The sequence below is a fragment of the Rhinoderma darwinii genome, unplaced genomic scaffold (genome assembly GCF_050947455.1).
Source record: "Rhinoderma darwinii isolate aRhiDar2 unplaced genomic scaffold, aRhiDar2.hap1 Scaffold_977, whole genome shotgun sequence".
NCBI classification, from domain to species: domain Eukaryota; kingdom Metazoa; phylum Chordata; class Amphibia; order Anura; family Rhinodermatidae; genus Rhinoderma; species Rhinoderma darwinii.
The window spans coordinates 67,961-82,279 of record NW_027464551.1 but is presented as its reverse complement, the minus strand read 5'-3'; the positions used below and the strand labels follow the sequence as shown (position 1 = coordinate 82,279).

Sequence of the window (14,319 nt, the reverse complement as noted above, 5' to 3'; positions counted from 1 at the left end):
GCGTTTGCAGGTAAGTCGATGTAGCTACTTACCTGCAAACGCTGATGCTGCTGCAGAATCAACTGTAGCCTCTGGTGCCGATGTGGCCGACACGATGCAGGACCTGGGGAAGGAAGTGACGTCACAGCGTGATCTCTCGAGAACACGCTGTGTCTGCACTGCCAGAAGCTGGGCGTTCTGAAGAGAAGTGGATGATACTTCTCGTCAGAACGCCCAGCTAGTAAAAGTAGTAAAAACGCCCCGATGTACGCACATAATACACGCCCAGTTGTACTTTTACTTTTAAACACACCCACTTGGACTTTTGCAAGCCTCATTTGCATAAATACAAAAATGGGCATAACTTGGCCAAAAATGCTCATTTTTAAAAAATAAAAACGTTACTGTAATCTACATTGCAGCGCCTATCTGCTGCAATAGCAGATAGGGGTTGCAAAATCTGGTGACAGAGCCTCTTTAAGTGATTCTTGTCTTTTCAGCTACGTCCTATTTTTTTATTTCTCTGTCTGATTTGGGAAAATTGTGTTAAAACCAAAATGGTTGCCATTACCGCTACTGCTGTGGTTGTTACCCAGGGTCTTGAATGGCAGGTGATATGGGCAGAAGAGATGCTGCATACCTGGCCAGATTTTCTTTTTAGTAGTCTTGGAAAGCTGGGTGACCAAAGCGGTGAAGATTGTAATGATGGAACATATAGGTGGTCACCCAGGTCTTCGTGCCTGATGGGGTTAAGAGACTTGAGGGGTCACAGGCGTTTCTCCGCTCCCTGTCCAGCGTTGTACTCGCTCACTATATTCCGTACTACAAAGTCAACACCGTTTATGATGGCCATAAAGTATGAATACAGATCACTCCTACATAGCGCAAAGAGGATTCCCTCCTGTTCTCTGTCCATGGTGCTGGCAGGGCTTGAGACCCAGCTTTCCTAGATTCCAGAATGGAAGTTCTGCCTACTTATGCAGTTATATAGGAATAGAGTATGTGTCAGATTTCCCTTACAAAAGGATGTTTGTGTAAGAACATTTCATTCTTCTCATATGTTCAACGACCTGTATTGTACCCTGGGGAGGGCCAGATTGTCAATTTCCCCTGGGCCCCTTCTTAGCTGAGATGTTATCAAGGGCATCTGGTGCTGTAAATGATCAACTCTGTACTGCAGCGTTAACAAGCCCGGTCGGTTGTAGCCAGGAGGGGGTTACCGGGACCTGTGTACGGGGGAGGGGGTGCCAACAAGTGACTTTTCCTTTGCCAAGGTGTTTTCGATACAGGGCTAGGGCAGCGAACTGAACCTTTGCCCCGGATGAAGGAAAGCCTGGCTATGACTATGCCCATCAGTCATTATGCAAATACCCAGTTCTCCAATATTTAGAGATCCAATTTTTTTTTTTTTTTATTGGCCTCTAAGTTTATACAACACCTGTGCCCCCATTGCAGGGAGTCTGCCACAGAGGCCCCATAAAAGTCCCACCTATATGCTTAAAGGGAAGGTGTCATGTTTTGTTGTTGTTTTTTATTATATTGCTTTTAATAAAATATAAACAAAGATTTTATTTGTTAGTGTTGTCACGTTCTAATTTTTACTTCTCTTTGGGGGCTGCCATTTTTTTTTTCATCTCTGTATGTGTCGATTGACCTACAGTTATATTTAATACTTCTACCACAGACTCTTAAAGCTGCCATAGCTGTGTTGTTGGGCACACTGCCCAGTTGGAGATGCCAAAGTGTCCTCTAATGTTACTGCTGCAAAAATGAATAAAAACTCCCTGGCTGGCATTTACAAGAATCCCATCCCTATTCACTAGAGTGGCAGATTGGCACATGGCATGGAGCCCATGGTCACTATGTTCAGCGTCGTGCAGAAAATCAAATTCTCTGAGTTGTACAAAAGCCTTAAGCTGAAGAGAAATTTACATATCTGCAACCATGGAATTAGTTGGGGGATTTCTACACTGGGAAGGGTTGGACTGTTTTTTCCCCCGTTCCAGGGAACACTCCTACACAAATAGTGTGCAAATCAGGGCTCGTCTGGGATTAGAAGAGTCTACTTCTTTTTTTTTTTTTTCTCCAGAAACGGCGCTACTCTTGTCCATGGACTGTGTCCGATATTTCAGCTCATTCCCATTCAAGTGACTGGGGCTGGGCTGTAATAACTGACACAGCCCATGGACAAAAGTGTCACTGTTTCTGGAGAGAAAAAAAAAAGACCCTATTTTTTTCCTAATCGGTCTTTCTTTTGCCTGCCCCCACATTGTGCATCTTTTGAGTCGGCTGTAAGGAGCTGTCCATGTCACCTACGTCTACTGCAGAATTCATCATTCTTGAGAACCTTGGTTGAGCAACTTCCCCAAGAAAAGTAGGGCTAGTGCGTGTAATGGAGGTAAGATTGAGTGGAAAGATTTTGGTTTATCACAATTAATTCTTTGCTTCCTTATTTTGCAGCATCTGTACCTCAGTTCACAAACTCCCCCACGATGATCATTATGGTGGGGCTCCCTGCCCGAGGAAAAACGTATATCTCCAAGAAACTCACTCGCTACCTCAACTGGATTGGAACCCCAACAAAAGGTAAGAGACTATCCCAGCCCCGGAGCCGCACTCTTGTATGTCATTCATAACTCTCCCCTATTCTTTTCACAGTCCAAAACCTATCCGATATTTGGTTCCCAAGCGTATGGACAAGGTTAAAGGAACACTCCAGGCAAAACTTATATTCTTATGCCTGTTCAGAGGCTAAGGGGGCGGAGAATATATAAGAACAAAGACAATCTGTGTCATGCTCCGCCCCCTCAGGCCCTGCGCAGTCATAACAAGATGTATACGTTTTGCCTGGAGTGTTCCATTTTAAAGGGGTTTTGTTTGAAAATGAAATTGCAGGGCCCCCATGAAAAGACAACCATGGGGGTGATGAAGGAGGACCCTTTATTCAGCTGCTATGTGTGGAAGAATAGCAATGTAAACTTGTTTCAGAGAGAATAAAGCATTAAAGGCCTAATCTCCGTAGGTCCGCCAGGTGAAGATCGCCGACCAATATAAATTAAATCTGCAAATCCCTGAATATTTTACCTGTCCATGGTCTGTCTAGTGTATGAAGGGACTTCACGTTCAACAATCTTGGATAATAATAGTCTAGCACAGACAAGCCTCTCATGTCTATGGTCTACAGAGTGATGTTCATTCCAGTCCTCCAACACTGCAATGGATCAGTGATACTTCATTACTACGCTTTTCGCTATATATCTGACCTCCTAGGGCAAGATGGCAAACATTTTAGAATTTATGTAACTTTCTACTATACTTTTCTGGCTCAATTACTTTCCATGTTCTAGGTCTGTTTGCTGTCAGTGATTGGAATCATTCTTGTTTATATCTAAAGACTGAAAACTTGTACAAACTAAACACTTCTCATAGCTGAGCATTACATACAATTGTATCCATCACCTGTGGGCTTTGAGTACACCAGCAGCACAAATCTGATATCTGTGTGATACCTTGTTACAATCTATCAATGTAGATAAAATGTTTTAGCGAATTGCCTAGACTGGATACAATGCTAGCAGACTCTCCGCAATAAGGCTGGGTTCACACCTGCGTTCAGTTTTTCCAGTGTTTTGCTCCGGAAGAGCCGGATCCATTGCATGACGGACACCAATGATGCTCGACGGAACCCATTGACTTAATTAGGTTCCATCGGTTTCCGTCATGGTGTCCGTCATTTTACCCGAAAAAAAAATGTACAAGTTTTTTTTGACCGATTCTGCGACAGAGGCTCCTAAGTGAGCCTTTAATGCAGATGTGAACGAAGCCTTAGGGTATGTTCACACGACAGCGTCCGTAACGGCTGAAATTACAGGAATGTTTTCAGGAGGAAACATCCCCGTAATTTCAGCCGTAACGGCATGTGCAGGCGCTTGAACGCCGCGTCCATTACGGACGTAATTGGCGCTGCTTTTCATTGGAGTCAATGAATAACGCCTCCAATTACGCCCCAAGAAGTGAAGGTCACTTCTTTGACGCGGGCGTCTATTTACGCGCCGTCATTTGACAGCGGCGCGTAAATATACGCCTCGTGTGAACAGACAAACGTCAGCCCATTGCTTTCAATGGGAAGATGTTTGTCAATGCTATTGAGGCGCATTTTTCGGACGTAATTCGGGACAAAAACGCCCGAATTACGTCCGTAATTAGTGCGTGTGAACATACCCTTAGAAGTATTGTTTACTGCCTCTTGATGTGAACAAGACTCTTCCTGTTCACTGACATCCAACAGATCTTGCAAATAAAAAATCTAATTAGACTGGCATTTCACATGCCAGTCTTACTCGAAAAAATAAGCGCATCTTACTACAACGCTGTTTAAAGTGGCGCATGCCTTCTAATAAATTAGGTGCATCTCTGGCCATTCGTTTGTCCAAATCTACTCCAGCTATGAACTAGAGAAGATTTGCACAATAATGTATGCCACTTTCCAGCATAAACTATACCAAATTTGTTGGGCCACGGGTGACTCCACCCCACTTTTTGGAAAAGTATTGTAAGCGGCGTACCAAAAGTCCCCATTTTTTTGCGCACCAGTTTTTACTGGCGTAGAACGTTTAATAAATTCCACCTAAAGTATTAGAAAGTTGGCTTGTGTTAGTGGGCCGGCCAATCAGACTGCAGTGACAACCATAATAATAATAATAATCTTTATTTATATAGCGCCAACATATTACGCAGCACTTTACAATTTAGAGGGAACATGAAACAAACAATATCAGACATTACACAGTGACAAAGTTCATTTACAATTCAAACCTGGGGAGTGAGGACCCTGCTCGCAAGAGCTTACAATCTATGAGGACATAAGGGAGACACAAAGTGTAACAGTGTTTGTTCTGTACAATGGTCCGGCCATTTTTATACACATGCGGTGGTAACATAAAGCTGCATGAGCCGGTCACCAGCCAGTATCCGTGTATGACGGACATGAAGAGAAGGAGTGTGAGGGAATCTTATTCTGATGACTAATCTAAATGGAGGGCCATGGAAAGGAGTCAGATTAGGGAATGTTATAGGCCTGTCTAAATAGATGTGTTTTCAGGGCACGTTTAAAACTGAGGATATTGGGAATTAATCTGATTGTCTGGGGCAGCACATTCCAGAGGACGGGTGCAGCACGAGAGAAATCCTGGAGACGGGAGTGGGAGGTTCGGATTATGGAGGATTTTAATCTAAGGTCGTTGGCAGAACGCAGAGCCCGAGTAGGGTGGTAGACAGAGATGAGGGAGGAGATGTAAGGAGGTGCAGCACTGTGGAGAGCTTTGTGGGTGAGAGTAATAAGTTTGAATTTTATTCGGAAGGGGATGGGCAACCAGTGCAGTGACTGGCACAGATTAGAGGCGTTGGTGTAGCGGTTGGTCATAAAGATGAGCCTGGCTGCTGCATTGAGGATAGATTGGAGAGGGGAGAGTTTAGTGAGGGGAAGACCGACTAGTAATGAGTTACAGTAGTCAAGACGAGAGTGAATCAGAGCGACAATGAGAGTTTTGGCAGTTTCCTCCGTAAGAAAAGAGCGGATTCTGGAGATGTTTTTGAGGTGAAAATGACAGGAGCGTGAAAGTGATTGTATGTGAGGAGTAAAGGAAAGATCTGAGTCAAACATAACCCCAAGACAGCGGGCGTGCTGCTTAGGAGTTATGATAGTGCCACACACAGAGATGGAGACATCAGGTTTAGGGAGGTTAGTAGATGGTGGGAACACAAGGAGCTCAGTTTTAGAAAGATTCAGTTTCAGATAGAGAGAGGACATGATGTTAGAGACAGCGGACAGACAATCACTGGTGTTCTGTATTAGAGCAGGGGTGATGTCACGGGAAGAGGTATATAATTGGGTGTCATCAGCGTAGAGATGGTACTGGAAGCCAAATCTGCTGATGGTTTGTCCAACAGGAGCTGTGTAGAGAGAAAAGAGCAGCGGACCTAGGACTGATCCCTGAGGAACCCCGATATCAAGGGGAAGAGGAGAAGAAGTGGAACCAGCAAATGACACACTGAATGAGCGGTCAGAGAGATAGGAGGAAAACCAAGAGAGAGCCGCGTCCTTGAGGCCAATAGAGTGGAGCATGTTAAGTAGGAGTTTGTGGTCTACAGTGTCAAAGGCTGCAGAGAGATCCAAAAGAATCAGGAGAGAGGATTTACCATCCGATTTAGCCGCCAAGAGATCATTTGAGACTTTAGTAAGGGCAGTTTCTGTGGAGTGTAGAGTGCGGAAACCAGATTGTAAGGGGTCAAGAATGGAGTTAGCAGAGAGATAGCGGATAAGGAGAGAGTAGACCAAGCGTTCCAGGAGTTTGGAGATGAAGGGCAGATTAGAGACTGGTCGGTAGTTGGCAGCGCTGGATGGGTCAAGTGTTGGTTTTTTCAATAATGGGTTTATAATGGCATGTTTAAAAGCGGAGGGAAAGATACCAGAGGAAAGAGAGAGGTTAAATATTTTAGTCAGGTGACCAGTGACAGCCGGGGAGAGAGACCGGAGGAGGTGTGAGGGGAGAGGGACTGGAGGAGGTGTGAGGGGAGAGGGACTGGAGGAGGTGTGAGGGGACAGGATCACTAGGGCAGGTAGTAGGACGAGAAGAAGAGAGGAGCCTCGAGACTTCTTCTTCAGTTATTGGGTCAAATGCTGAGAGTGAAGAAGAGGGAGTGTGGGGGGGAAGGGGATCTTCAGTTATTGGGTCAAATGCTGAGAGTGAAGAAGAGGGAGTGCGGGGGGGAAGGGGATCGATGTTACTAGGGGACTTGGAGATAATATCATGCCGGATGTTGTCAATTTTAACTTTAAAATAATTGGCCAGGTCTTCAGCACTGAGATCTGTGATCGGCGTCTGCACTTCAGGACTAAGGAGGGAGTGAAAAGTATCTAAGAGGCGTTTTGGATTATTAGATAGTGTGGAGATGAGAGAAGTGAAGTAGACTTGTTTGGCGCGGTGAAGGGCAGAGTTGTAAGTTTTGAGCATAAATTTGTAATGGAGGAAATCTGCATCCAAATGCGATTTTCTCCACAGTCGTTCGGCACATCTCAAGCACCGGTGAAGAAAGCGGGATTGAGGCGTGTGCCAGGGTTGTCGTCGTCTTTGTCGGGTGGTTCGGAGTGTAGGGGGGGCTGCTTCATCCAATGCATTTTTGAGAGTGTTATTATAAAGTTTGGCAGCCAGATTGGGACAGGAGAGGGAAGAGATAGGGGACAATGAGGACTGTAGACTGTCTATGAGTTTCACAGTGTTAATGGCATGTAGATTTCTGTGTGTATGATACGTAGGGATGACCTGAGGAGGCAGAGAATATTTGATAGTAAAGCAGAGAAGATTGTGGTCAGAGAGCGGGAGAGGAGAGTTAATAAAGTCAGAAACTGAGCAGAGCTGGAAGAAGACCAGGTCAAGCGAATGGCCGTCTTCATGTGTAGGAGAGTTAGTAAGTTGTGACAAACCTAGGGACGAGGTTAAAGATAGAAACTGGGAGGCAGATGAGGAGATTGGGTTATCAATGGGGATGTTGAAGTCACCCATGATGAGAGTGGGTGTTTCAGAGGATAGAAACTGTGGAAGCCAGGCAGCAAAATGATCCAGGAATTGGCGGGGTGAGCCCGGTGGGCGGTAGACAACTGCCACTCTGAGGGGAAAAGGGTGAAAGAGTCTGAGGGTGTGGACTTCAAAAGAGGGAAATGTGAGTGAGGGGACTGGGGGAATGACCTGGAAAGTGCAGTGTGGGGAAAGAAGTATACCTACTCCTCCACCCTGCCTGTTCTCAGGTCTGGGGGCATGAGAGAACTGGAGACCACCATAAGATAGAGCAGCAGGGGAAGAAGTGTCAGACAGGTGTAGCCATGTTTCTGTAAGAGCCAGAAGGTTGAGAGAGTTAGAAAGGAATAAGTCATGAATAAAGGTGAGCTTGTTGCACATGCACCGAGAGTTCCAGGGAGCACAGTTAAAAGAGACAGGAGAAGACACACAAGGAATGGCAAGAAGATTTGCAGGGTTTCTATGTGTGGCAGGTAAGTGGTTGAGCTTGGCAGAAGAAGAGGGAGGACCAGGGTTGGGAGAGATGTCCCCTGCAGCAAGTAGCAGGAGAATGGAGAGAGACAGCAGATGGTTCTGTGATTTATGAGAGCGTTTTTTATGTTGGGCAGTGGGATGAGATGGGTTAAGTTGACTGAGGAAAGTGAATAGTGAATGGGAGCTGTACATGGGCGAAGGCAAGGAGAGAGGGACTGATATAGACTGTTTTTGGGCAAGTCTTAAATGGTGACATCACTACAGTGGTTTGTGACTGGCTGTCATTATGGACAATACGTCTATCGCGCGTATCCCATAATATGTTGATTGCGCAGGGACCGCTATTGTGCGTTCAGGAACTGGCCAATGGCGGTCAGTCGCAGCTTCGCTCGAACGGTGGAGGCTAGAGAAACCTCAGTCGTTTTTAACGCTTTGTATGCCATGTTCAACGTTGATGGCGGCATACAAAGAGTGAGGGGCACCCTCTTTTGACTTGCTTCACAGGTACTTCCTGTGATGCAATCTGTGCCATCCCTTGTATCTGACCATATTCTCTGTTGGGGCATACATACGGCACGTTGGGGCATACATACGGCACACGTGAGCACATTACCCTGTGTAATATGTGTATAACATTAAAACCACTGACTGGTGAAGTGAATAACAATAATCATCTTGTTACAATGGCGCCTGACAAGCGGTGGGATATATTAGGCAGCAAGTGAATAGTCCGTTCTTGAAGTTGATTGATGTGTTGGAAGCAGGAAAAATGGGCACGCGTAAGGCCCTTATCACAGAGTTTTTTGTCGCTAATTTGGACGCGTAAACTGCGACAATCGTCAACAAAAAACAGCCGAAATCGTCCCCCATTGGTTTTAATGGGAGGCAGAGCCGTATGTTTTTTCCTGGGCGGCTTGTATCCGCTCGGGGGAGGGGGAGGGGATTTAAGCGGCATGGGTCCTTTCTTGTCGTGGTTCCGTCTTTGATCTCCCATTGAAATCAACGGGAGGCAGAAAAAAACCTGCGTTGCTCGTTTCCAAACATTTTTCGCGTTGTTTTTTGCCTGCGGTCCCTGCATCAGCTTCAATGGCCGCAGGAAAAATACACAGCGAAAACTGGCAAAAAAATCGCAGGCAAATCAAAATTCCTGAAGGAATTCTGAGGTAGATTTTTTTCTGCCTCTACAAAACTGTGTGAAACAGGGTCTTAGGCCTTATTCACACGAGCGTGTTCGGTCCGTGATATACGGACCGCATGTTGGCCGCGTTTCCCGGACCGAACACCGTGCAGAGAGGAACGCTACTGGCATCATAGTTATGTGTGACTCTAGGTGTCCCTGCCTCCCCGCGGAACTACTGTCCCGTGCCGATAACATGATTACAGTACAGCACGGTTTTTCCACAGGGACTCCTGGCATTGTACATAACTGGGATGCTAGCAGGGACTCCTCTCTGCACTGTGTTCGGTCCGGGGGAAATACTGCCGACATGCGGACCGTATATCACGGGCCGAAAACGCTCGTGTGAACTAGGCCTTACAAGACAGGGCCGTGTAAATGAGCGCCGATCACAGAGACCGCTCGTTGATCCTTTCACAGGGAGATCTTGCTGGGGACGTGCGATTGTTAATACGATTGCTCATCCTCATACATTTCTATCATGTCGGCACAGCGTCTCCCGGTTTACACAGAGATGTGCTGCCGACAACGATAAAATGTCTTGCTGTTTTATTTATGTTCACATAAACGCGTGTTTGCATGATGATTGGCCTGTGTAAGAGGGGCGACTTTGACAAGGGTCCGATCCCACAGAGAAGCTACTGATTGCTGAAAAAGTTACTGCTGACACATCACACATTTCTACAAATGTGAGATCTTGGAGAGAACTACGGTCTGACTGGAACCTGAATTTTCAGGTTTTGAGTGGAGTTCGGCTCTAGGCTTATAAGTAAAGTGTCACATAACATCTGATATCTGAGGTCACTTCCTTATGACTGGTTTTTTGGGTATTTTTTGGCCTTTACTTCATTGGTCTTTGCTCTTTGAGGAATCTGCTGACGTGCTTTGTAAATAAGAGTGTAACCTGCGCCTCAAGGTCTCCTCCGTGCTGACTTGTTTTCTCTCTCTTAGTATTTAACGTGGGACAGTACCGCCGCGAAGCCGTGCAGACGTATAAAAACTATGAATTCTTCCGCTCTGACAACCAGGAAGCCATGAAAATCCGAAAGTGAGTGTGGCCCATCGTGTGATGTAGGGTTTATATATTCTCACCTTGCATGCAGACTCGCGTGGTTGAGATCTCATTTACAGGGAGTATTACATATATGCATTACAGAAGTTTAAGCAATTGTGGAATATTTTCTGCATAGTAAATCAAACAGAAAATGTTGATCGAGTTGTTCACATTAGCTGCAGAAGCGTTGGACAGGGCTCTTTGGCGTAATATAAGGTTAAAATAACATGGTTGCTATCTTTTAAGAAACAGCACTTCACACCTACAGGCTGTGTCTGGTACTACAGATTAACCCCATCAAAGAAAGCTGCCATGTTTTTCTAATATCCTACAGCCCGGGGAAGTGGTCTTTATGTGTTGCCTCCCATTGTCCCCATTGATCTATCAAGCTGAGGTGTACCTTGAAGCTCTCAGGCTCTAATGCATAATCTATAAGTGGGGCCCCCAACTATTATGTATCATTTATAGTATTGGTTTTCTCATATAGGACGGGGATGTTTTAAACTCCCCCGGGCTTTAGGACGTGGGTGTGACTGCACCTTCTATATGAAGTGATGTGAGAAATCATGTGGCTTAAAGTAGTATTCAAAAAGAGAAGGATCAGTGAAGAGCGGGGAGCCATCCCGTACATTTTATTAGCATATGTAGCACTCATCTAGAACATCCACCCCCACATGTGCACCTCTGAATGTGTGACCTGTGCAGCTGCCCAGGGATCCAGGGTGTAAGGGGGCTTACCCCTCAATTTAAGGTACTGAGCTAATAAGCTTCATGGCTCACAATTACTGGTGGGTTGTATGTCATAAAGGGATTCTCAATAATGGGCTATTAGGGAGCAAGGGGCCCATATACTTTTCTTGCATAGGGGCTCTCTGCTGTTTGTCTTTGCCTCGGTTGCATAAATTGCATTACTTAGCTTTATCTTTACAGCCTGTATTCTAGTGGATGGCTGCATTCACAATTCCGATGGCTTCAGAGCTGAAATCTTCCTGCATTTCTTGCTGTTTTAATGTCTTCCTAGAATGTAAATCGCCAGAACAAGGTTTTCATAGTGTAGCCTACACCAAATGTAATGTAGGGAAAAACAGTAAAGTCCATCAAGGCAATACATGATGCAGCCCATGGACAGATGTGGCGCTGTTTCTGAGGAAAAAAGACTGTCCTGGACAACCCTTTATATACCGTGGTATCAATACCCTTTGTTACCTGGCATCAAAATGGTGCATTAAAAATTCAATTTTCGCTGGTGCATAATGTATTAGGATTTTCCATAGAACGAGGAGCGATTGCAGTCATATATCGATTTCCACTAAACATTAACAGCCAAACCGTCACTAAATTCTGTGCCTGGGAGTTCATGGGGAGCCATTGATGACCTAAGCAGTGTCCATGGTCTTTTACAGGCAGTGTGCACTCAATGCCCTGAGGGACGTCCATACTTATCTGACGAGGGAAGAGGGACACGTCGCTGTAAGTAATTTGACAAAATAAATGTGGTGTAGCAGAGCTGTGTTTGTCATGTAACTCTGGCTGCACCATGATAACTCTGATAACCTCTTTAAAACCTGAAAAATCAAGTGTTATGCCACTATGGGCGACCCGTGATGTCTTCATGGACTGGCAGAGACTAGTGGCCCAGGGACGGGTGGGTTACGTATAGTTTAAGTTTATTAATATAGCAATATCTAGAAAAACTCTCTAATACAGTCCATACTGTGAGAAAGGTCAATGGTCGTCATCTGAGTTTTATCGCTTTTCCAGCTGGAACATCACTTGGGCATGCTGCCATGTCTTTTCATGGACTAGTGCTTCCAAAGCAATAGCTGAAAACCTCTGGTATGTTTATTCCCTTGCCGTATGTCCATGAGGAGCCATTGTACATAGTTATTGTCTGCCAGCCTCACATGGTGCCCCTCTGCTACATCTCCTTGTAGGATAAGCCCAAGTAAGACCGTAGCATTTAAATAACAAGAACGGGTGACTTTCCTGGTTACACATCTGGACTGCAGCTCGTAATAAACCCTGATGCTGGCAGATATCAAGACTTCTAGAGTTCACTGTGGTATGTATTTATAAAGGATTTAATTCTTTATTTTAGGTCTTTGATGCCACAAACACCACAAGAGAGAGAAGGTCTATAATCCTGCAGTTCGCTAAGGAACGTGGTTTCAAGGTACAGTCTACAAAGGGCGGCATGTGCAGTATGTTCTGGTGTTTTCACCGGTGTCTGTCACGATTTTATAATGCTGGCATTGTAGTTGTGCAGTAAATGAGATCTGATCTACCTTTAAGGGGTACTATTCTTTGGACAATCCCTACTTGTTAGAAGGGTCTTTTGACCACAAGCTGAGGGACCCGAGCGATCAGCTGTAATCTATGGGGAAACCTGTTAGGAAGTGCTCAACTTCCACACAGCGCCACCACAGGAGAAATTAAACATTACACAGTGCACATTAAAATCAAGGTGAGGTCTGTGTAATAAGGACAGGTCCACAAGGTCGAGTAACACTTTGTAACTGCGCTCCTCTATGCCCAAGAGGTGAGGATCCTGACCATGGGCCCCCCTCTATTAAAGGGGTTGTCCTTTTCCTTTCCTGAGGGTAGGCCATCAATTTTTTGGGACTGAAGGGGAAGCAGTGCTCTTACAAACGCTGTGGTCCTTTCAAAACAGCTGATTGGCGGGGGTGCCGAGAGTCGGACCCCAAACGATCATATATTGGTGGCCTATCCTCATGATAGCCCATCAATTTTTTGGCGCCCTTTTGGAAAGCCAATTTAATTTAGAATTTACTAATAGGGTAAAATAGGTTTTCTATACTGGACAACCCTTTTTTTTTTTTTTTAATAATCATGGTAGGCTTCATTGACCACTATGGGAATTTGATTGGCATGGTCTTCATGCTGGATTGACTCGGTGATGATCAATGAAAAAAATAATAATTTTTCAAGTGAATTGGGATGAGTTGCAATACCAGATTCAGCCCGTGGACAGACATAGCGCTGTTTCTGGTGGGAAAAGTCAAAATTTTCCCTGATCAACAAAATAGTGGCTCTGCAGGATTAAAGGGGTTGTCCCAGGATAGATATTGCTAGGATTGGTGGGGGGTCCAACCGCAGCAATTGCTAATTGAATAAAGTGGCAGTAGGATAATGCTGTGCTACTTTATCTTTGCTTTTTTCCGGGCGGCTGCATTGACTATAATAGGCCAACCACAATTCCGCTAAAGAAAGCCAAGTGGAGCCAATAGAATACAAAGTTTCCAGGGGTCTCTAAATTTGGTCTCCCACACATCGGACGTTGAGCCTAGCAATGTCCTATCAATGTCTTTCCTGAGACAAACAATTTAAGGAGTCAAAAATAAAAATGTTTTTGACCGTGTACAGACACTAAATCCTTAGTCGAGGAAAACGCCAGCGCTCCAGTGTAAGGATCTTCAGTAGTGGCAGCTAATAAAAGTTGGTAGTGTGAGCTGACATCACGTTTGTGTTTGTTCTCCCAGAATACCATGTACTATGGTGTAGATTTAACCACTCCTCTGTGTAGGTGGTGCATATAGCTATGTTCATCCTGATCTTTCTGATTCATGATTAGAATACCTGACAAAGGTAAAGTTGTAGGAGCAAAGGAAAAGGAGGGCTTCAACTCGGTATAAAGTTTTCTCTCTCTTTCTATGGCCGCTGCAGGGAAAACTTCGTATTACATGGCAGCCATTCAGATCATTGAAGGGGAGACCAGAATCTCTGATGCCCATATGCCCTAATAGAGAATATAAACAGGGGTTGTCTTCATGAGACATTCCACTACTGGCGCTACTAGATTACAAGGTTTATATCCTGACTATCTGGCTGTAGCAGTGATGTAATATCTGTTTATCACTCCTTCATAGATACTGTTGTCACGTCTGGGTATAAATAAATTGGGTGCATTGCAAAATCTTCTTTGCAGCTCGGATAGTTACGGGTATTGAACTGGTTGTATGTGTTGTTTTATACTGCGCATCTCGCTTCAAAGCAGCCGCTTCCGGGAGGGTAATTATTACATTGTCAGGTGCGCCGAGTGG

General features: G+C 45.0%; 1 protein-coding gene across 5 annotated transcripts in view; it reads left to right on the top strand.

Annotated features, from left to right (window-relative positions):
* PFKFB1 (6-phosphofructo-2-kinase/fructose-2,6-biphosphatase 1) overlaps nucleotides 1–14,319 on the top strand; it is a 52,284-nt gene that overhangs the window by 24,563 nt on the left and 13,402 nt on the right. For 4 of the 5 annotated variants that reach the window (XM_075849569.1, XM_075849568.1, XM_075849567.1 and 1 more), the window contains 4 exons: nucleotides 2,440–2,565; nucleotides 10,156–10,252; nucleotides 11,662–11,728; nucleotides 12,357–12,431. In XM_075849569.1, the coding sequence (XP_075705684.1) occupies nucleotides 2,440–2,565; nucleotides 10,156–10,252; nucleotides 11,662–11,728; nucleotides 12,357–12,431 (365 nt within the window). Of the gene's footprint in view, nucleotides 1–2,141; nucleotides 2,354–2,439; nucleotides 2,566–10,155; nucleotides 10,253–11,661; nucleotides 11,729–12,356; nucleotides 12,432–14,319 lie in introns of those variants that run through there. The other variant, XM_075849570.1, reaches the window with a different exon arrangement.